The 20,648-nt window shown below is 48.2% G+C and overlaps 1 protein-coding gene and 1 long non-coding RNA gene across 10 annotated transcripts in view; one reads left to right on the top strand and one right to left on the bottom strand.

Moving 5' to 3' along the window:
- The window catches only part of MSI2 (musashi RNA binding protein 2), a 414,613-nt gene that overhangs the window by 10,828 nt on the left and 383,137 nt on the right, over positions 1 to 20,648 (bottom strand). For 3 of the 9 annotated variants that reach the window (XM_019511066.1, XM_019511067.1, XM_019511068.1), the window contains exons 10-11: positions 19,890 to 19,952; positions 4,044 to 4,220 (exon numbers count right to left, since the gene is read on the bottom strand). The exons of 2 other annotated variants lie outside the window; for them this stretch is intronic. In XM_019511066.1, coding sequence (XP_019366611.1) covers positions 4,044 to 4,220; positions 19,890 to 19,952 — 240 coding nt within the window. Of the gene's footprint in view, positions 1 to 4,043; positions 4,221 to 19,832; positions 19,953 to 20,648 lie in introns of all 9 variants that reach the window. 4 more of the 9 variants (XM_019511071.1, XM_019511072.1, XM_019511070.1 and 1 more) reach the window with 3 other exon arrangements.
- Positions 11,732 to 14,482, top strand: LOC109293244. Its single transcript, XR_002096273.1, has 2 exons — positions 11,732 to 12,776; positions 12,914 to 14,482. It is a non-coding gene; the product is annotated as an uncharacterized LOC109293244 (long non-coding RNA).

The following is a 20,648-nucleotide window of genomic DNA, read 5'->3' as shown; positions in this document are numbered from 1 at the left end:
CTCCGAGACAGAGAAACGTGAGGTGCTTTGTTAAGAAATGCGTATTTTCTTTTAAGCCCAGTCTAATAGAAACCTGTGAATAATTTGATTCTCAGATTAAAACCGAGGGAAAAACAATACAAACCTAAAAATGGTTTCCAGCCACAAAGGAGAACGAAGGTCCTCTGAGGTCATATTTTTACTCAAAAGTTTCCAATTATCACCTCAACCACAGGAAAAGGAGAAAGCTGCCCCAAACGACTGCTGTTTTTAGCATGGGGGAGCAAAAAGCATCGGAGAGCCGTGCCTTACAATAAAGCTCTTGCCTGAAAAGAAAGCGAGACAATTCTCCAGGTACCGCTTAGGGGCAGAAACAGGTACCGGGTCACGGAAATGAAAGGTTACAAGTAAGTTTTGCTGACATATTGCTTGGGGACCGTGTTGTGCGGTAGCACGGGAGGAAACAAAATGCTGGGTTTTTTGGGTCCTAGTCTGAGGAATACTGCAATAATGTGCTATCCGGCTTCTATCTCCAGCTCCCTTGTACAAAGCAAGTGTTTAGCTTACCATTAAATACCCTCTCTAATGCCTCTGCGTTACCCGTGGTAAGCCCAGCCACCTCCTCCACTTCTGGGATTGAATCATGCCCATGACATCTTGTTGATCAGACCACTCACTGTGAACATGTCTTAAAAGGTTTGACCCAGCGACTGCACAGAAAAGCAATTGCTCCTGCACAGAGCATCGTGAGGGTCTAACACTTCCAGCTTCATTCACTCCAACCTGAAGAGCTTCTTATGCGCACAACACACGTTTCGAGGGGTTAGCAGCATGTATCGGAGTAGATTAGGGTCAAGAGAGGTAGGCAAGTCTGGATACGTCTGTGATTCTTATCTCGCCCAAACCCACGGGTCCTGAGCATGAGGCCTTGAAGTTGTGCGTCTTTTCAGACCCAGCCAGCCACCCCTTTCCAGGGATTATTTTACCTTGCGAGTCACATGAGCCAATGCCTAGAGCAGCGGTTCCCGAACTCTGATAGGCTGTGCACCACCGATTTAAAATGATACAACCTTCAGTGCCACCAGCGGTTTTTTTCCATTGAACCTTTTTGTCATATAAAGTCTGTATAATAAACCTGTTAACGTGTGCCACTGAGAGGTTGACTGCATACCACTGGCGGGACACATACCGCAGGTTGGGAACCGCTGGCCTCGAGCAATGGCATCCGACTGACCTGGCGGGAAATGGGGCACAGGTTTTCTTTATCCGGTGCTTGCTTTGCTTTGTTTCGAATTAGCGTTAGTCTTACTATGGCCCAATCTGCGTGGCCTCGCTGGGGATGGGGGCAGTGAGTTTTTGTCTCTTCTCTGAACTAGATGCTCATCTACTTTGTGGTCTACAGGGACTGGAGAAACTGCTTGTCACCTCCTTACCCGTAAGCAGACGTGTAGGACAGGTGAGACTGGGGTGGGCAGTGGACAACCTCACTGTAGGCCCGGTGCAAACGAAAGGCGTGTCCTGAGACGGCCCCTTCTGCCGTGCACATGTACACGCCACGGCTCCTTTCCTCCCGACTGCCTTCACGAACTGGTCCGACACGGCGGGCTGCTAAAAGGCCCTTTCAAGGGAGCTGACCAGCCCATCAGTATAGCAAGGAGGGAGGCCAAGACTGACGGTAACATTTGGACAGAACATCCCACTGAGCCCCTTGCAACCACAGGGCAAAACCCACTTTGGTGGGGCAGGAAGTCAATCCCAGATCTCTTGAGTATTGTAACCACCAAGGAGCCCTTCCTTCTCTCGCACCGCCTTTGGACTTTAGAGATTTAACAGTGCCTGCATTTGACAGCAACTCTTGTTATAGTTCAACGACAGAGGCCGGGGGGATTTTGCTGAGCTACGAATTGACACTGGGAAGGCCCCACAGGTCTATAATGTAACAGGCAGGCCTAGAATAAACTGGTGCAATTTGGTGGTCGTGAACTTCTACGAAGCTCAGGTACAGCAATATTTCTGGAGAAAAACATCGCAAAAGATGATTGATGACTTTTGGGGGGGCTGTTTAAATTGAGGTCACAGGGGTTGACAACTGAGAAGAGGGACAGGGGAGACCTCGAGAGGGAGGGATGTAATCTCTGTTTTATTGAACGGCGGCTCTAACTCCCTGCCGAAGGTGGGAAGCAATAAAAGCGCTAAAAAATGGGTTTCAAACTTTGCTCTCGGAAACAGCGATCTCACAGCAGAGCAACTGGTCTGCACATTAGGGAAGTGCTTGGAGCAGATCTGGGTCTATTAGCCCCAGCTTACACAAAAGCTTACTCGACAGGAGCCTTCAGACATTAAAGACCACCCCGCTCCCCCCGAATACTTTTCAAAATAGTGGGGCAGTTTAACCATAATAGCATTTTGGCCACATTTCACCCTGAGGACTCTTTTGTCTGATTTCAATTCCCTTTACTTCAGTTCACCATGATAATTTGTCCCTTCTTGAACTCAAGGCCAAACAGTTTTGCCAGGCACTGTGAAAAAGCAGCCAGTATTCCCCAGAAAGGGCTACCGTTCCTGCTGTCCTTTTCTATGCAGCGTGCGCCCAGTGCAGCGTATTGCGCCGTCTGTGAAATACAACTTTCTTTGGGACGCATTTGGCTCTCGGGAAATACAAGTTCATCATCAGTACACTCTCTCCCTAAGCGTCCTCGGTGATTTCCGTGCTCTGACATCCGTTCCCTATAAGGCACGTCTATAGAGACGAGCCTTTTCTTCGCAACAATGAAAAGGTAAGAGAATTTTAAAATATCCCACTAACTTCCAGATATTTCTGCTTGGCAGCATGAAACCATTCTTGCTCTTTGTAGCAGAGCCTTCTTCATCGACTCTTAACATGCACGGAGCTTGCTTTCCAAAGTGCACTTCTACCAACAGCCAATTTATGCAAGGAAGCCAAGCCGCTCAAGACATATGAGAAGGTTGGAGGCTCATAACACTACAAAATATTCTGCTGGGAGCGATGACAGGGAGAGAGCTGAGGCTAGCTTATCTGGTACTTTGTCCTATGAACTGCCATGTTAACATAGAGCCTGCTCACAAATTAATCCAGTGTTGAACACGAAAGGTCACCATTGAAAGATAAACTCTCTTTCGATAAACTCTTGAGAAATTTCTAAGTCATGATTCATTATGACATTTGCCTTAGCATATGGTGTATTGCGCTGAAGTGGATTCAGAACGCCTCTCCAGGAGGGAAGAGAGAGGGCATTTTGTTAAAGCATGACCAAGTCGGGCAATGAAATGCCACGCAAATAAACTCAACCAATTCAATACCTAGGAAGAGGGAGATTGGGGAGGGGAGAGGGAAATGGAGAGATGTGGGTATAAGGTTACTGCTGCACCTGAAAAACTTTGCAGGATACAGGGATTAAGTTCAATCCATTGCAGGCGTTTGCATACTGTGGAAGTAAATTACACATGATGACAAAATAACACTCTTAAGCACCACTAAGGTACATAGCATTTCAAAAAGAAAGAAACCAGGTGAAATATTGAGAGAGGTATAAAACAGGCAGTGTGCAGACATATCTGTTTCTCTTGCTATACAGTCTACATTTAACATTCGGTCATAAAATATCCCCCCCCACCCCAGGGTTGAGAAGCTCAAACCTCAAAACTAACATAAAAAAATCAAATCAAATCAAATGATGACAACCAAGATAAAAACCCCTGTGGGCGACTTCTTCACCTCCAATATCATTTCTCAAGGATCAACAAGAGCCTGATCCAAAGCCCGCTGACAACGCTCCGCTCAGGGATTTGCACGAGGCATTAGGATGCCATTCAGACTCCCGCCGACTCGACCGGGCTTTGGGTGAGGCCCTTGAAGAACAGGGGGCTTTCATCCGCCCCTGTAGGATTAGTAGAAAAATGGCACTCAAAAATCATGGACCGCTTAGGTGCGGGTCTGTCATGGACTGAACTGGCATGCAGGCCCGGTGTCGTGCGTCATTAAATAGGCGACGAAAAAAAAATCATCTTTTGTTTCCCCCAAAGGAATGAAATTCTATACAAACCTGGGCTCTTAAACTGATCCGGGCTGGGAAGGTGGTGGAGGGGGGAGTTACTTGCTGAAGCAGCGTGCTCGCTACGAAGCATCTGAGCCACCCGAGGCCCCATGGAACCATAGTCCGCATACGATAACGGGGCCCGTTGGTCACCGGGCGAAGAATAGAAACCGTAATCAGGGATCCCTGGAGATACAGTGACTCTATCATTGTGGATACTGGATCGTTTCTTATAATTAGTCTTTTCAACGTCATTTTTTTCTTTTCTTTTTTTACACAAATAAGAGAAAGAACACTGACATTTAAAGAGAGAACGGTGCAAAACTTGATTAGAGCAACTCGGGCGTCTCATCCAAGCCAGCGTAGGGCAAAGGCAAGAGGTCTTCAAGCTTAAGACACACTGCCGGAGGATGGGCCGGCTCTCCCCTGCCCGCAGAGCACACTCTTTTAGCATGAAACACAGCATCCCCGTTATGACAGTCAGAAATACATTTCGTAATCAAGAGCAATGGCTGAAAGCCGAACTGAGCCAACCGGAGCTACCTTCATCATAGTTTAGCCAAGCCCACTTACCCCTATCAAAAATATTTGTGGACACATCTTTGTTCCTCAAAGACGTGCACGCATTTCCCCCCAAAAGCGAGCATCGGCATACACCCAACAGTACACTAGAAGAGACACACTTTTTATCTCAGCATCAATGGAGCCAGATTCGCCCAGTTGCATCGGCATGAATCCAGAGGAACGAGTCACGTCATGGGCCTGAGTGCAGCTGAAAGCCGAATCTGGCCCCTAAACATTCAGCATGCATCTCATTTTCATAGAGGGGTCGGATAGCAAATGCAGACTTGTCTTCGAGTGCCACACGAGAAGCAGACAGCGGCTGGCATTTAAAGGAAGGAAAATCAAGACACACTCCTCTGGAAACAATTTCTGCACGCTGGATCAATCAGGCTCCAAGCTGATTCCTTCAAGAGGAGCCCATTTGATGGGCTTTAATAATAATAATAATAATAATAATACATTAGCAAGGACAAAGATGTGCTTGCTCTTTGCATTGCAATGTGCAGGCTGCAGCTGCAGGAGGACGCTCCAGACACCTGCAGACCTGCCGCTCCTTCACAGTTATAACTGGTGACCACTAAAAGCAAAAGCGGACCTGAGCTTGCAGTGGCTGCATTGGAGGAGAAGGAAGAGGCGGAGAGGGGGGGAGGCAGAAAAAACAGGGAAGGAAAGAAACTCCATTAAGTGTAAACTCCACCATCTCGTTAGCTGCTGACCACCAGCAAAACGGCCCCCCCGGACAGTTTGCTGCCCGGGGTAATTGCAACCTGGCCCTGGAGTAAAGCAAAGCGCCAGTGCACAGAAGAACAACCGAGTGGGTTTTGTGTCATGCTGTGACTCAAAAGGTGTGGGCAACGGGTGAGGGATTCAGCCCAGACGCCTGAGAAATGCCCCAGTCCGTACGCCACGCTCTGCAGCACGTCGGCCTTTTCTCGGCTGAAATCTCCCTCCTTGTTTCAGGCCACGCTGCTCCGTGGGCTCTTTTTTGCCCCATGCACATTTTGTTTTTCCCGAGCCCCTCTTTGCTCCCACTTTATGGCAGTCGCACATGTTCCCCGACAACTTGGGGTAGGTCTCTAATTTCCGGACGGCTCGCCCCTCCCCAGAAGAAAACAGCCACGTGCCATTTGGCAGGCGCTGCTGCCAGCCATGTGTATGAGAACAACTGCACGTGCTGGAAAGCAGCAGGGCATTTTCCACAGAACCATCAAGACAAAACACCTTAAATCAAAGCCATTACCCGCTGCCATGACTTAGGGCTCGCAAGATTAGGCTGCTCCAGATCGTTATGAAAAATTCATACAACACGCTGCAAAACAGCTCCTTTTCTTGCTCAAAAGGGGTAAGCATTGAACACTGCCGGTACAGATGTAAGTGGAGGCTGGAACAACGCAGGGTGACAGGCACGTCAGGGAGATGCCGTTCAGCAAGAAGCTCTTAACACGGTTGGAGCCGGGCAGCGATGAGCTGGGGAGGGGTAACGCCGGATGTCACAGCCCCGCAGGCAAGCAATAGCCACCGGAAGATGCCAATGGGCGACTCTCGTTGGGCAACCCAATTCGTTTGTCTGTGGTTTGGGGGGCAGGGGCCCAAGCTGCAAAAGCATCTAGAGCCAAACTCTTATAAACTTTGGGGCTATTGTAGTGGGAGGAAAGGCTGCTCCACAAATCAGCTAATCTGGGGTTCACCTGGATGCCACGGAGGTCCCTTCTAGCTCTGCTTCACTATTTTATTTCTCTCTCTCTCTATATATATAATTTTTTTTTTATATTTATATGTATATATCTATATATACACACGTATATCTATATCGATATATAGATATATCTATATCGAGATATATACAGATATATAGATATGTATGTATGTATGTATATTTATGGCTGGCACAGGCAGGATCCAGTGATACACGGACATCCTACATTTTCAAAGGCGGCTAATGATTACGGGGCTGCCGTTTTTGGTGCCAACTTGAGAGACGGAAGAAAAAGGCAGTTTTCAGCCATCACCAAGGCATAGATCATGGAAAGTCAGGGTTGGGAGGGACCTCAGGAGGTCATCTAGGAGTCACCTGCCAACAGCAAATGATGCCCCTTTGCAGTGGGACAACCTGAACCACTCTAGGTACTCGCACGCGTGTGCAAGCTCAGATCTCATGCTGCCGTGCACATAGTGCCGCAAGGTGCAGAAGGCACTTCCCTCCCTTACGAGGCTGGAGGCCTCCATTAATATTTGCACAATGCTTTCAAGATACATAGGGGTAAGTAGCGGTAGAGGATCAAATGTTGCAGGTGGAGCCGTGGGAGGCGTTGAGAGGGTGGCATCTCCACTCACAGATGCGAAGATGCAGGGTAATTAGTTCTCCTGCCTCAAGACACGAAGATGAGCACAGTACACTTCAGCATGCTGTACAAACATCAAATCATTTCATCTTTGGTCCCCACCTTGTGAGTATTATTGGTATGATTGCCCTCATTTTACAGGCCAACGTAGTCTTCAGAGGAGCTGGGCACTCACACCCGTCACTGAAGCGAATGCGGGTTGGTCCCCTGCAACCACTGACCTGGAACTTGCCTGAGGCCACATAGGCAAGACAGTGGCAGAGATGCAGGTGCCCTTGTTTGTTGGCCTCATGTTCGGGGCCTTAGAGGATACTGCCTCTGACCTCCTACAGCAGCGGGGCAAACAAAACCAAGCTCGCTTCCAACCCATGCACAACGTGCCGACAGACCTCTGGAGCTCTGCTACTAAGAGCAGGCAGAAGCAGCAATAAAAAAAGCCCGAGTTCTCAGAAAAATCAAGCCCTATTCTTTCTGCTTCGTACGTCACCACCACCATGGGGCCTGGCGACCACGGATCCACGGGTGAGGCATGAGGCCGTGACACGCAGCTGTCTCTCCTCCGCAGGGCTCTTCGCCTGGCACTAACGTGACCTGGAGTTCGTCAGCGCAACGAGTAGCCACGCACCCAACAGACAGTGCGAGCAGGGATCTGCGGTAACAAGGTACGCTATTTTTCTGTCTGCCGCTGCTCTTCAAAAGGCGGCTCTGTCTCTGCCGTCCCTCTGGAAATGGCTTTGCACATCACACTATTGCTCGGATAACAACAGAAAGCAGCGGGTGGTACGAAGTAACCACAGCCTGGCGGTCACGACGGGAAGCGAGCAGCGTCACACAAGGCACTCCTGTCCACACTGGGGCTTGCACGAATGACTGAACCCACTTCCATCAACACCAACAAGCCCCGACACGGCTCACGCCCGCACTTTTGAACGATCCAAACCCCTGCACGGCTCAAACCCACTCTTTTGAATGACCCAAACGGCTGCAACTATGTGCGGGGCTCCCGTTACAACGTGGCTGTCCCCGACTGTCCACTATATGATGCAACCCGAGAGTCGGGGCGCTGTAGTCCCGACTGCAGTTACGTCCAGGGTCCCAAAAAAACCAAGCGCTTAGGAAGGACAGAGAGAAATGCCTTGGAGCGTGGCATAAAGCTCCCTGCAGCAGCCGTGCAGAAACAGTCCCATAGCGAGCCTGCCTCCTGCCTCAGTGCTGCCCGAAAGCTGTAAATCTCCACGGGCCACGTCTCCTCCAAGGGAAGCCGCGCCACGCCACGCCGGACAAACGCATTGCTCAGCTTCACCGCGATTCTTTTTGGCGAACCGTCAGTCTTTATTGCCTCATCCCATTTTCCATATTGCAAGTTAATGGTGTCACTCGCGCACGGGGGCTGGAGCATGACACAGAGGCCACGTGAAGCCTCGCTTGTAGCCGCCACGATCAGGGAGCCGGCTCTTGTCACAGCCCTTACAAAAGGATCTCCACTCGAGCGGCTCATCTTTAATCATTATAAAAGCACAGAAGTTTAATCCATTTTTGATGTAAGCGCTAATAGCTCGGTGTCCTTGAAGTTCAAAGTGGGCTTCGTGCATGTCGCTAATTAGCCGAGCAAGCAGCCATTCAGCTCCCTCTCATGTTTCTAATTAGATTCTTAACAACAAACAAATGTCGACCTTACAAAGGCTGTGCTACATACTCCTCCATTTGTTAAACAGGTTGGGAGGGAGGCCACTTCCATGTTTAGGCCCTGCCACCACCAGAGCATCGGGCACCCTCCGGCAACACCTTCCCTAACCTACGGGATGGAGGGCGCCACGCGGCTGTGCCGTGACCGAGGGACGAGGCAAGTCATGTCCGTGGTGTGGGTATGGATGGTGGTACCAACGTAACCAAGGGAAAGCCAGCTGGGCAGGGGCCGGGTGTTGCAAAGTCAAGAGCCTTTCCGAAATGCCCCCTCCCCTGCCGTCCCCTGGGAGCGCGGAGGAGGGTCTGGAAGGGGTGGGGACGTTTGAGCTTTGGTTGCACGACAACTTGGAGGACACCATTCCCCCAGTGACGGGGTGCAGCTGGTGGCTGCAGTCTTGTACCGGCATCATCTAGATTTGCCCTGAGCACGCGGGGCAACAGAGGGACAGGAGAGCCAGGGGCCTGGCAGCATTTGTGCTCCCAACCATCACTACCGTTGTTGGGAGCAGCTTCAGAAGCGCCTCCCTAGCCCAGCTGTGGCATGCCAATTTGTGGAGGATGCGCTGGGGGATCAGGCAACCGGGTGGCTCTTGGATCTACGGAAACACAGTCCCCAGCCCAGCATCGCTGCAAAACAAGGGCCCAGGCCTTGCAGTATGGCTGCGGCCCTTCCAGCAGGCATTACTGATGGGGCACCGTGGGGCAGCCAAGTCAGCTGTGGTTGCTCTACTAACGAGGGCATCTCATTTGAAGGTTCATTGAGAACCGAACACATTTTTCAACTAGACCTCGCGTGCAATGCTTAGGCCTGTTTTCATTCGCTCTTCCTCTGCACCTAATAAAGAATAACAGAAGGGAGGGAAAAAAATTAGAGAGCTCTTCTGCTCTCTCCCTAAACCAATCTGAGCGTGGACCAAACGAATCAAGGCAACATTGGCTGTATCTTAATATTGACACTACTGTAATCGGCAGGGAGGTTTCCTTTCCTTCCCATGCAGTATTATGGTGCGTGGCACATCCTGGGAGAAGGGAACCGGTTCTTCATAAGTTGCAACCCTCCCATTTCAGAGCTGGGAGGGCCAACAGGACCCAAGGGATTTAGATACCCAGCTCACACCAAAAGTAACTTCCACTAAGACCCTTGGAGAGCGTCTCGAGAAGCACCAAGCGCCCTGAACCCTGTGAAGTTCGCCGGGCATCACAGGTACCCGGTGCATCTCGGGATCTGAAACAAGGGTAATGTATTCCCAGCCTGTGCATCCGCTCTGGCAAGAGGCAAACAGATGACAGCCACCTACGATCTTGTTGCATTGTAAAATCATTTCCTGATAATTTTGCTATTTAAAGCAAGGAAAGAGTGAATCTCTGGCATTTTCACCTCTCATTGGGTAATAAGAAATCTGTCACTACTTTTACCACGGGCAACTGCATTTGCATTAATTGTTTACCACAGCCTGGACAGGCCTTTTATTAATATTAATGAGTAACTGGGAACAAAGGGCCCTTTTATTTTTAGCCTACTCTAATTGCGTAGTAATTACTCATCTACAAAACAAATGAGCCGAACTCCATTACCATAGCAACCGAAACTCCGGCCTCCCACTGTAACACATTAACCGGCTATCATTCCTGTTAATTTTAAATTGAAGCCTTTTGTACAATAACAGACAGTAGAAGAGGCAAATTAAACCCAAGCCAGGGCTTCATTTCACTGCATATTTTAAGTCACAACAGTGGTCCAGGCCTGCCAGGGGACGGCCTTCCCCTTCTTGCAAAGGATCAGTGCACCTAGGCAATGCAATAAAACCCCGCGTGGCTCCATTTTCCTTTTCTTCTTCCACGACACCCGTGTTGTGTACAAAGCCTCGCTCCACCAGGAGTTTACACAAGACAAAGGTGTTAAATGGGTACGAATGAACCTGTTCAATGCGCATCTGATACTGCAGCCGCAACGAGGAAGGCACCGACTCTTGACAAAGGCAAAGGAAAGGCTCTTTCCCAAAGAGACTGGTCCACCCCACGCTGCCGGGGGCTGCATCGCCACGTGGCCCACGTGACAGCAAACATCGGCTCTCCGCCACCCTCCCCTCCCATCCGCAGCTGCGTGATTTATGGACAAAAGTAATATTAGGAAACTATTCTGAGCTGCCTCCTTTTGCAGCTGGTAGGAATGAACAACCAGCGCCGTGCAAGTAGCTGCCTCCGCGCTCAACTTGGTAGGAGTCGGATTTTGACTCCGCCAATACCGTCCACCCGTCGTGGGAGCTGCCCATGCTGAATTTGGTCCCCGTTGCCAAGGTCCTAACCAGTCGTTCACCAAGCTATTGAGACAACTATATTTTAATTGGTGAAAATTAATATTCGTCTGCCCCTGGCTGCCTGTCACGCGGCCCTCGATGGCTTGCCTAAGCTTAATAAGCGGCCTTCTGCCCGAAATAACAGCCCCACCACTTCGCACCCCCGTGCCTCAAGGGCTTTGGCCACACTGACCGGCGGGTGGTCCGCCCCGCATGCATCGCAGAGGGGAAAAACTGAGCTGCACAAAGATGACGCCAGCTGCTTGGCCTCATCCAGCCAACCAACTGAACGGTGCCATGAGGCCCGAACCCTTTCTCTAGCTACCGGATGAGCTGGCTGCACGAATGCGGGTTGTTTTGGGGATTTTTTTTTAAACATAATATAGGTCCAATTCTGTATTCCCTGGCTTTTACAAATCGTCAAGTTAATACCGGAACAGATGGATACAAAAGCTTCCTATAGAGGATGGGGAAAAAAAGACGCCAAGGCACCATCTCAAACAGATCAGAGAGGAATCGTGTGTTTTCATGGCCTTTGCTGCTCTCAGTTCCTTTCAGAAACACTGGTTTTTTTATACCATTTGAAACATACCTTGCAAGATTACCACTGTGCCACCTCATGGATAACAGCCCACTAGCTCTGCCAGGTAAAGGCGCTTGGTCTGCAATGGTCTCTAAGCTTTAAGCCCTGATTTGGCTCAGCCCTTAGGCTTATAGCTCCTTGCTGAACTGGGACCGTCGTACTGGAGGGGCCTGGTTTCAAACCCTGCTGCGAACTTGCCTGCGGAAGGGTCTGTCTTGCTACATCAAATAACATGGGAGTGTGCCAGCCCAAGGCTCTGCCCTTTCTTTACAGGGGAGAAGGAAGGAAAGTCCAGCCGGCTGAGCTGGCTGCGCCAACAGAGTCGTAACGATTCAAAACCTTCAGCGTTTGGAAATGGGAACGTTTCCCTGCCTGCCTGATTAGCCTGTCTGGATCGCAGTATGAGCCTTGTGGAGCCACCACTTGGCATACATCAAGTGAGGCACCCTGGAAGCCAAAGTGATCTCCGTGGAAGAGTGTTTTCCCATCGAAAATAATTCCACTGATTGAAAAAACCATTAAAAGTTAGCTGCTCCGTTCATTAAAGATTAACTTATACTGTACTTAAGTCTGCACTTCAGAGCTGGTCACTAATTGCACAGGAGATGATTTATCAAGTGCACAGGATTTTCTATTACAAAATTATTGATTAACGCTGATGTGTTTTAACCACAATAGACTCTAACTGGGAGCCTTGTGAAATGACTGCAGCCGAGGTCAGTGCCTGGCAGCAGCAGCAAATTATTTCAAATTTACTGAAATTTTTGTATGGCTCTGTCGGAGGCCCTGTCCCTCAAGGATAAAGAAAAATGCCTCCAACAATAAAGTAAGATAAACAGGTATTGTGCGCGGTTTGAACGCCAGAATGCAATTACAGGCACGTGTGTTTGTAATGGCTGCGAAATTACCTGGGACCTACGTAGGGCTCGAGAACCCTTCGGAGAAAGGATTCTGCTTTAATTTATTAGCAATAAAAATCCCATGTCTTCAGGAGAATAGGGGTAGAGCCCGTAGAAGGGAGAGGAGAAAGCTGTCCCTAACAAGGCCGAATAAGACTCCCCCAGCGACCTCCTACCTGCAAACCTTGCACACGTCTGGAAGAAGACGGAGCCTTTACCCATCAGACATGTGCTTAGGGCAGAGTTTGGCTTCCTTCGCTTCTTCTGCCTCTTTAAAAGAAGACATTTTCCTTTTGTTTGCATCCAGCCATTTCATCCCCCTGCTAATTTAGCTCATTCGACCCACTGGGAACCGGGGACTCTTAAAGCAAGTATGTGCATTACCCAGGTCCGCGCTCCCCCCTTCCCTCGGAGAGGCAAACATTTTTAAAGGCGGCTTCTCGCGCCGGAAAGAGGAATAAAGGATAACATCTTATGCAGCCGGTAATTTTTTTTTTTTTCTTTTCAGATGCGTCAACTCTGCTGAGTTCCAGTTGCCGGCCTCTGTCAAGTAATTACGGGCTGTTCCAGTGGAGTGAGAAATTTCAGCCTACTTGCTTTTCCCAGGTGGTCCACTTGTTAGGTTCTGGCTTTCGAGATTACATGCCTTGGATTAAATTTTATGTACTTTTATGTAGTGAAATAAAAAGAGGAGCGCAGTTCCATTTCAGCTCCTGCCCCAAAGGGGAACGCACTGCCCGGGCAGTATAAATCCCGAATTGGTTCATCGCCGGATCGTTCGCCCGCGTCTCCTCCTGACGCTTAAACGGGGCGATCCAGACTCCTCTCATTTCGTGCACGCCGACCAACTGTCGCCCCATTTTTTTTTCTTTATTTTTTATTGCTGCAATTTGCTAACGCAATCAGCGCTTAACTACGAGGCTAAATTTTTAGAGCACCTTATTTAAGCGTACGGCGTGGGTTTCTATGCCCCGTGCAATTTGCCGCTCGGCTAGTTTTTAGATACGTTCCTTATTTAATCATACGTCTTGCACATTAAACAGTGGGTCCCCGCGTCTCTTTAGCAGACTGAAATCTAAGGGGGAAATTGTTCTCCCCCTCTACGCCTAAGTGTTGGTAGTGCTCAGGAGCAATAAAGGGGATTGTGCGTGGGGACAATATAGCCATCCGCAGGTTTCTAGTCGTGTCAGCTCCATCCAGGAAGTTCCTTGGCTGATTTACTTTATGTACTATTAGAGGTAAGGAGCAGAGACAAATGCTTAATTGTATCTTGAAAGCACCTTCCAGATACTTTGCTTCTTTTAATAACATTTGCTTAGATAAGCGTGCTAAAGATTCGGCTGAACGTACGTGATGGGGTATGAATGTGCTTGCTCAAAACTAGCAGCAGTTAGGTTGCAAACAGGGTGCCGGACCAGACGGGGGAAAGCAGCACTGTAGGGTAGCTTTTCTACTCCCAGCAGGATATTTTCTGACAAACCACTGTGCAATTCAGGACTTGAATTATTGGCTGTTATTGACAACCGCTTCCTTTCTAAAACACTTAAAAAGCGGAGTACATACAACTGGGCACAAGAAGCAAAGACGTTTGCTGGCTCAGTGGTAAAGATGATGAACTTGTCTTGGAAAACCTTATGCAGATCCCTCCGAAACATTGGCTCTTCAATTTATAAACGTTCTCTTAACCTCGGCCACGCGGTGCTGGACGCAAACCGCGGCTGGCACAGTGTCTGCTGCGTGACATGGAGAAGGTTTATGACCTCAATACAATCTCCCTGCGGCTCAGAACGGTTTGGTAGGAAGCTATTGTACGCAGATCAATAGGGTTTAAAATTTCCAGTGGAGTGATTTAGGTTTGGCGTACCCGGTTTAAGACTGCTGAAGAATGAGTCTATGGGCTAATGTAGACGAGTAACAGGTTGATGAAGAAACCATGATGGTAAAATGATTTTTAAAAATAAATAAATAAATAAATAAAAGCTTAATTCCTTTTTTAAGTAAATGTTCTAAGAGATCATATTTAGATTCAAAGTTTTAATGCCTGGAATTTTTTATTTGGAAAAAAAAAAAAAAAGCAAAAAAAAAAAGAAAAAAAAAAAAAAGCAAAAAAAAAAAGAAAAAAAAAAAAAAGCAAAAAAAAAAAGAAACAAATTTACTATCAACATAAGAGTATGCGCGGGTTCTTATCGGGGAAGGATGTAGGTCACCTACAGCCATATTCAATTTATTCTTGGAGTTTAACAAATACGGTACTATGGATCCAAGCCTTTAGCAGCGCTCTGTTCTGTTGAAAGCCCTACTCTTTCAATCAGACAAATGCTATGCTTTTGACTGCCACGCTATTTCAAGTTGATGATACCTATAATATCAACTCAACAATGCATGTTCTACAACTACATCTACTGCTACCAGTACGACTACTACAGTGCATGCATTTAGTTCAGTCCCACAGATACATACACTCTAAGAACAGGCAAGGGGAGATGTGAAATGTTTTACGGGACGACAGGTATTTTGTTTTTTTAAGTAAGGGAAATTAATCATAACCATAATAATAATAATAATTAAAAAAAAACATCGAAAGAAAGTGTACAAAAAAAATTAAAAAGAGAGAGAGAGACATTTCTCGAGAGCTGATAGGAGTCGTTTCTTGAATCGTTTCATCTGAACAAGCAAAAAACATGCAACCAGCTGCTACTAACAAGAAGCTGGACACTGAGAGAGGATTAATAGGTGTGGACAAACCTTCCCGCTGAGCGCGCTCAGAAGAGTGTTTGAGAGGAGGTGTGCACGTCCGAGTGTAAGAGAGGCCGGAAAGAATGCCTCAGAGACACCCTCTCTCACAGCAGCCCCAACCAAGCAAGAGAGAAAACAACAAAAACATAACTGCTCACACTCACCATCAAGGTCAGTAGCTCACGTTACTCGATTTGTTATAGCTGGCAAGTGTAAAGTACAGTATGGGGTTGTTGGGTGCTCACGCATCAAAGGCAGCATTTGCAGTTGGCGACTGGCACGCACAAAAAAAAAAAATCGAGGTATATTCGAGGGGGGGGGCGGGAAGAAGAGGCGCAGCTTCCTCGATCCAGACTGCAACGCAGCCCTGATCCTGCTCTGCTTGAACACCTCCTGCCGTCACCCATCCCGCCTGGAGCGGAGGTCAAATGTTGCCATGCTGACGGGCCACCATTTGCACCCCCCCCGTGGCGAGGTGCCAGTGACGTCCCAGGAGCCAAGCAGCAGAGAACCAGGCCTTATCATGTGCATTATCATCGGAAACTCGGAGACCGTCAGCTTAAAAAACCGCCCCCCACCTTTCTGCCGAATTTCAGTTGCCGTTTCCCCCCGCCCACTCCTTTTTTTTCCCATGCTTTTCCTGGATTGCAAACACGCTTGCAAGACAAAAATATGTGTAAAATATGCCAGGCGAGATTAAAAGACAAGTGACACTGATAGTGAAGTTGTCTCAGAGGACTTTGCAGCGTTGAGGCTTTCAAGCTTGCTAATTTGCCAGAACTCAGGGCCCAATTCATTAAAAAAAAAAATTTTTTTTAAATACAAGAGGAGGTGATGTCATCCAAGCTGGATTTAGCCATGCAGCTCCTGCTGAAGCGAATGGGAACCATGTGGCTAAATCCCATAGTCACATTTGAAAAATCTCACCGACTGCTTTTTCATGGCTTGGGTGCGGGGTACATAAGGAAGGGAACCAGAGCATGTGCCCTCCCAATAAAACTCAGCTGAGTGTGCACGGAGAAATGTACCTCGTCGCTGATGCGACAAGACCTTTTAGCTCTGATCATCATCATCCATGCCCGCATCCCCGCAACGCCACAAGAAAAAAAAAGGCGTGAGCAGGAAACGGAAGGCCAGAAAGTGCCGAATCACAGAAATGATTAGTTACCAAAATGGGTCACAACATGGAAGTAGCCAGCATGCGAGCTAGCTGCGCCCCAGGCAGAAATGATCTAGGCAAAACCTTTTGCCGACTGCTGATCGAATGGGCAGTTCCTCCGCTGTCAACGTGAGAACATCACCTTACAATAAATAGGGGTCACTGCTGCCCAGACACCACGAGTGTGGGGGCTTTGGAAATGCACAGTGAAATGTCTGGCAACACATCTAGATTGTAGATGTGAAAAACATCTTAGTTTACTTGTGGTCCATGTTTTCAAAAGAGCTCAATTCCCCTTCAAGCACCTCAGTGAAGTGGCCTGGTTTTCAGGGGGTACGGCCTACGCTGAGTATTTTGGGATTAGACGGCCACTCCATTTGGCTGACTGAATGGTACTGGCGGGTGCTGAGATCGTTGCGGGGTGGGAAACCAGCCCTGGAAATGTTTTCTATTCCAAAAGTCATCTGGATCAAAATGAATCCAGCTGAACAGGAGGTATCAAGAACGACCTCAGACCCTAAACCTACTTATCTTATGTCTTACTTATGTGTTAGCTTTAGTAGCCCTGATGAAACCAACGGACTCAATAATGGCAGCAATGTTAAGCCCTGGGTGTAGCTAGAACTGGGACCTTATAGCCAAAGGGTTTCATTTTGAGTGAACTGGCACTAGACCAGGGGTGGGCAATTATTTCGGGCAGAGGGCCGCTTACTGAGTTTCGGCAAGCCATCGAGGGCCGCATGCCAGGCAGCCAGGGGCAGATAAATATTAATTTTCTAAAATTTTTAGGGCCCCCGCGGGCCAGATAGAGTGGCCTGGCGGGCCGCATCCAGCTCACATTTTGCCCACCCCTGCACTAGACGGACAACGGGGCTCGGTGTTGTCTGCAGCTGTGGAAACCCCATCTTTGACAACCCAACAAGGCTCTTGAGCTGTGAATTGGAGGCAGAGGGAAGGGGCTCTGCTCTCACCTTTGTTGACCGCCAACAATGGCTCTCCATTTGGTGGTTTGAATCAGAAAAAGCGTGCAAAGGGAGCATGCACATTTATAAATATAAAAAAAAAAACCCTAATTTTTCTTGTAATGAATTGGGCCCCACAAGCTGCTACTTGAGGCTCATCGTACTCCGCTGCTCCTGGACACAATTCACTACCACTGCCCCGCGAGGGGGACGAGACCCAGATGCCCCGTTCAAAAACTCTCTTGCAAGGGGAAGGACGGCACGTGAAACGCCATCGCTCTGCCAGCCGCGTTTCACTGCAAATGGAAACAGCCTCTCGTTTCAAGGGATTCGACCGGTTTTTTTGGGGTGTTTTGTGTTTTTTTCTTCCTCCTTGAATTCTAGGGGGAGTGGGAGGAGAGTGCTGGCACTCGGTCCAGGCAATTTTGACAGGCCTTTCCAAACTCCATACTGCTCTTTAGACTTGCCAGGCAGGGCGGTGTTAATTGAGGGTTAGATTTAGTTTCGTATTGCAAGTTCAAATTAAAAAAAGAAAAAAAAAAAAAAAAAAGGAAAAAATTGGAAAAAAAGAGAAAAGAAAAAGGAAAAAAAAAAAAAGAAACAAAACCCCACTCAAATCAAAAACAAATGATTTCAGGCACAGAATCGATCAATGCTCAGTTCAGTTGTAATGGGCACCAAAAGCACTCGGAGTAAAAAAATATGAGTTATGGAAGCAACATTCATCTAGCCAAACCCTCCGTGCCTCGCTAAGGGGCAACTCACCAGGTCTGTTTGCACTTAAAGCAAAACCTGAAAGGCAAAGCATGAGGAAGAGGCGGCCGTGATTAAGTCTGTTTTCCTCATAGAATATGTAGGATTGATTTTGCTTTTGTCTTCATCAAAAAGGGAAAGGGGGGGTGGGGGGAAGAGAAAGAAAAGGAAGGGGGAGGATTCCCACAGCTGTCTGGCAAGTCACCCCTTAAGCTCTTTCTACATGCCACAAAATAAAACGGGTACGGATGATCCTTTGTAGCCCCGCAAGCAGTGCCAGTTTGCATGGAACGGAGTTCTCCTGACCTCTCACTTCGGCCTCCAGAGAATTCGCCTCTGACTCAATGCGTATTTGGGTGGTTGCCCTCAGGAGCCCCTTGTTCATTTATTCCCCTCTCCCCCTCCCCGCCAGACCCTCGCTAGCAAGCCTAGACGTCGTCCAAGTGACTGAAAACCTCCACTCCAGGACTGAGTCATGAGTAAGCTGGAACCAGGTCCCGTCACCTTTTTGGCTGCGTATTTCTGGACTGGTCGCAAGGATGCTTTTTTTTTTTTTTTGGTTGGTTTTTTTTTGGGTAACCCTTCCCTCTTCTCCTCCCCCAGCACCACTATGGTCGAAAGCAAGAATAAAGGGTAAGATGAATCCAGAGGATGATAAATCAATGCGAGCGTATGCATAAGATTGGAAGCAATTAAATCGACTGGGGAGGCATTGCTGTGCCCTTTGTTCTTGCTCCGGGTCCCCGGTGGACAGGCAAGGCACGGGCTAGGAAGCAGACGCAGAATAGGGTGCAGGTGAGTTCACAGCCCACTCATGATTGCGCTGAATGCTGAATTGCCTCAGCAAAGCCCTAATTCACATGTTCCCCTGCGTTGAAATCCAAGGGTAATAAATGTGATTGGTAACAATTTACTTATTTCCCTTAAGGGAAAAAAAATAAAATAAAATTTAAGCTTTTGGAGGGGCAGAAAGAAAAGCATTAACATTTCTCGCCAAATCTGGGCCGGAGTTTGCAGCAGGTAACAAAAGCAGTGGGCCGGAGAAACAAAGCACTAAGCTTTAAATGGCAGGCAAATTAAAAATAATACTTGGAAACCAACAATACAACACATGTGCTTGCAGCGGAGCCACTTTGATTTGGCTTCGCGTAATGCGTATTGATTGCCTGTACTTCAGGTAGTGCTTACAGCTGTACAACCCAATTAGAGTTTCAAAGGAAAGCAAATCTGGAGTGCACACGTGAGCGTTTTAGCATCTCTTATAATATACGGTAGCAGATGCGATGCTTTTGTCTTTGGTAGAACAGACGCTCTGCTGGAGGAAACTACCGTTCTGGCAACCAAGTTGTTTTAGGGCAAGGAATATTATTTTGAGGGTGAGGTGCAAGACAAATTTTAAAAAAGCCCAACAAATATCGAGGACAGCCTGCCACTGTGCCTTAGGGGCTGGGAGAAAGAGCCTCCAAGAGGCCTGGATCCTTCCCAGCGAATGGAAGACCAAGCTGCATTGTTAACCCAGTGCAAACTTCACAGGAGAAATGAAAACTTCCTTCTCTTTTTTTTTTTTTTGCCCTTAAACCGAAAACGAACAAAACAAACAAAAAAAGAAACCAAAATGAAAGGACCCTCACTTCTCAGTTCTCACGGAAAACCTCCTGCCACGTGCTCCAGGCCTCCTGGCCTCTGCTTGTCGCATGGGTCTTTTTTGTTTTTTGCTTTTGGCTTGGTTTGGTTTTCAGGTCCCCAGGATAGGTGTGAGGAAAATCAGAGTAATGATGGACAGCTGCAGCCACACAGAATACCGACAGAGCTTTTACCTGCCCCTGCATTCTGCGGGTATGCCATGTAGCCGCCTCTTCCACAGGCCCCCCTACCTGATCCTCTTGCTGCCGCCACCGCTGCTGCTGCTACTGGTCCATAGGCTGCTGCCGGAAAACCTAGCCATGGAAAAAAGGAGAAGGGTAAAGGGAAATATCCAACGAACGGCAAGCGTCACGCAAACAGGGCAGCGTACTGTACTGCGCTGGGGCACAACCATGCTCGATTAAGGCCAGCGATTGCCAAAGGGCTTGGTGGTTTGGGGTGCCTTAAAAGGGCCGAATATTCAGAAAGGGAATATTTTCACTTTCCCAGAAAATTAGGCCCCTTTGAGGCGGACCCCAAACTCGAAGCCTTTTGCAAAACGGTGGCGGTAAATTGAAACGGCTGGATGCTCCGAGGATGCCTTTTTATCCCGAGCGGCTGGCCTGGGGGCCACTGCAAGCTGCGAAGGACCGGGGACCGTGGGTGGATTCATTCACAAGAATGAGTCGCAGCGCTTAGCTTCTCTCATCTTACTTCCTGAACAAGGAGGATAAATTTGTTTTGTTCTTTGCTTACGTGCAAGACGAAAGTCCGTGCAGTTTTGGACACAAAGCAGTAATGGGAAAAAACAAAACAAAGCACTAGAAGGGCCTGGTTTCAAGATGACAAGGTTGCTGGGATCAAGTAGAAAAAAAAAAATTAAATGGAGAGAATGTATATGAACAGGGGGGAAAAAACAAAACAGCTTTCCAAGGCAAAAGAGCAGCAGGCCAAGGAAGGCCGGGCGATACGTCCTATGCAGAAGGGACCGTGACACTGCACAAAAACGA

The sequence above is a fragment of the Gavialis gangeticus genome, unplaced genomic scaffold (assembly GCF_001723915.1).
Source record: "Gavialis gangeticus isolate Ggan-Ray unplaced genomic scaffold, GavGan_comp1, whole genome shotgun sequence".
NCBI classification, from domain to species: Eukaryota; Metazoa; Chordata; order Crocodylia; family Gavialidae; genus Gavialis; species Gavialis gangeticus.
Note: the sequence above shows the minus strand (reverse complement) of the source record. Positions and strands in the feature narration are given on the sequence as shown.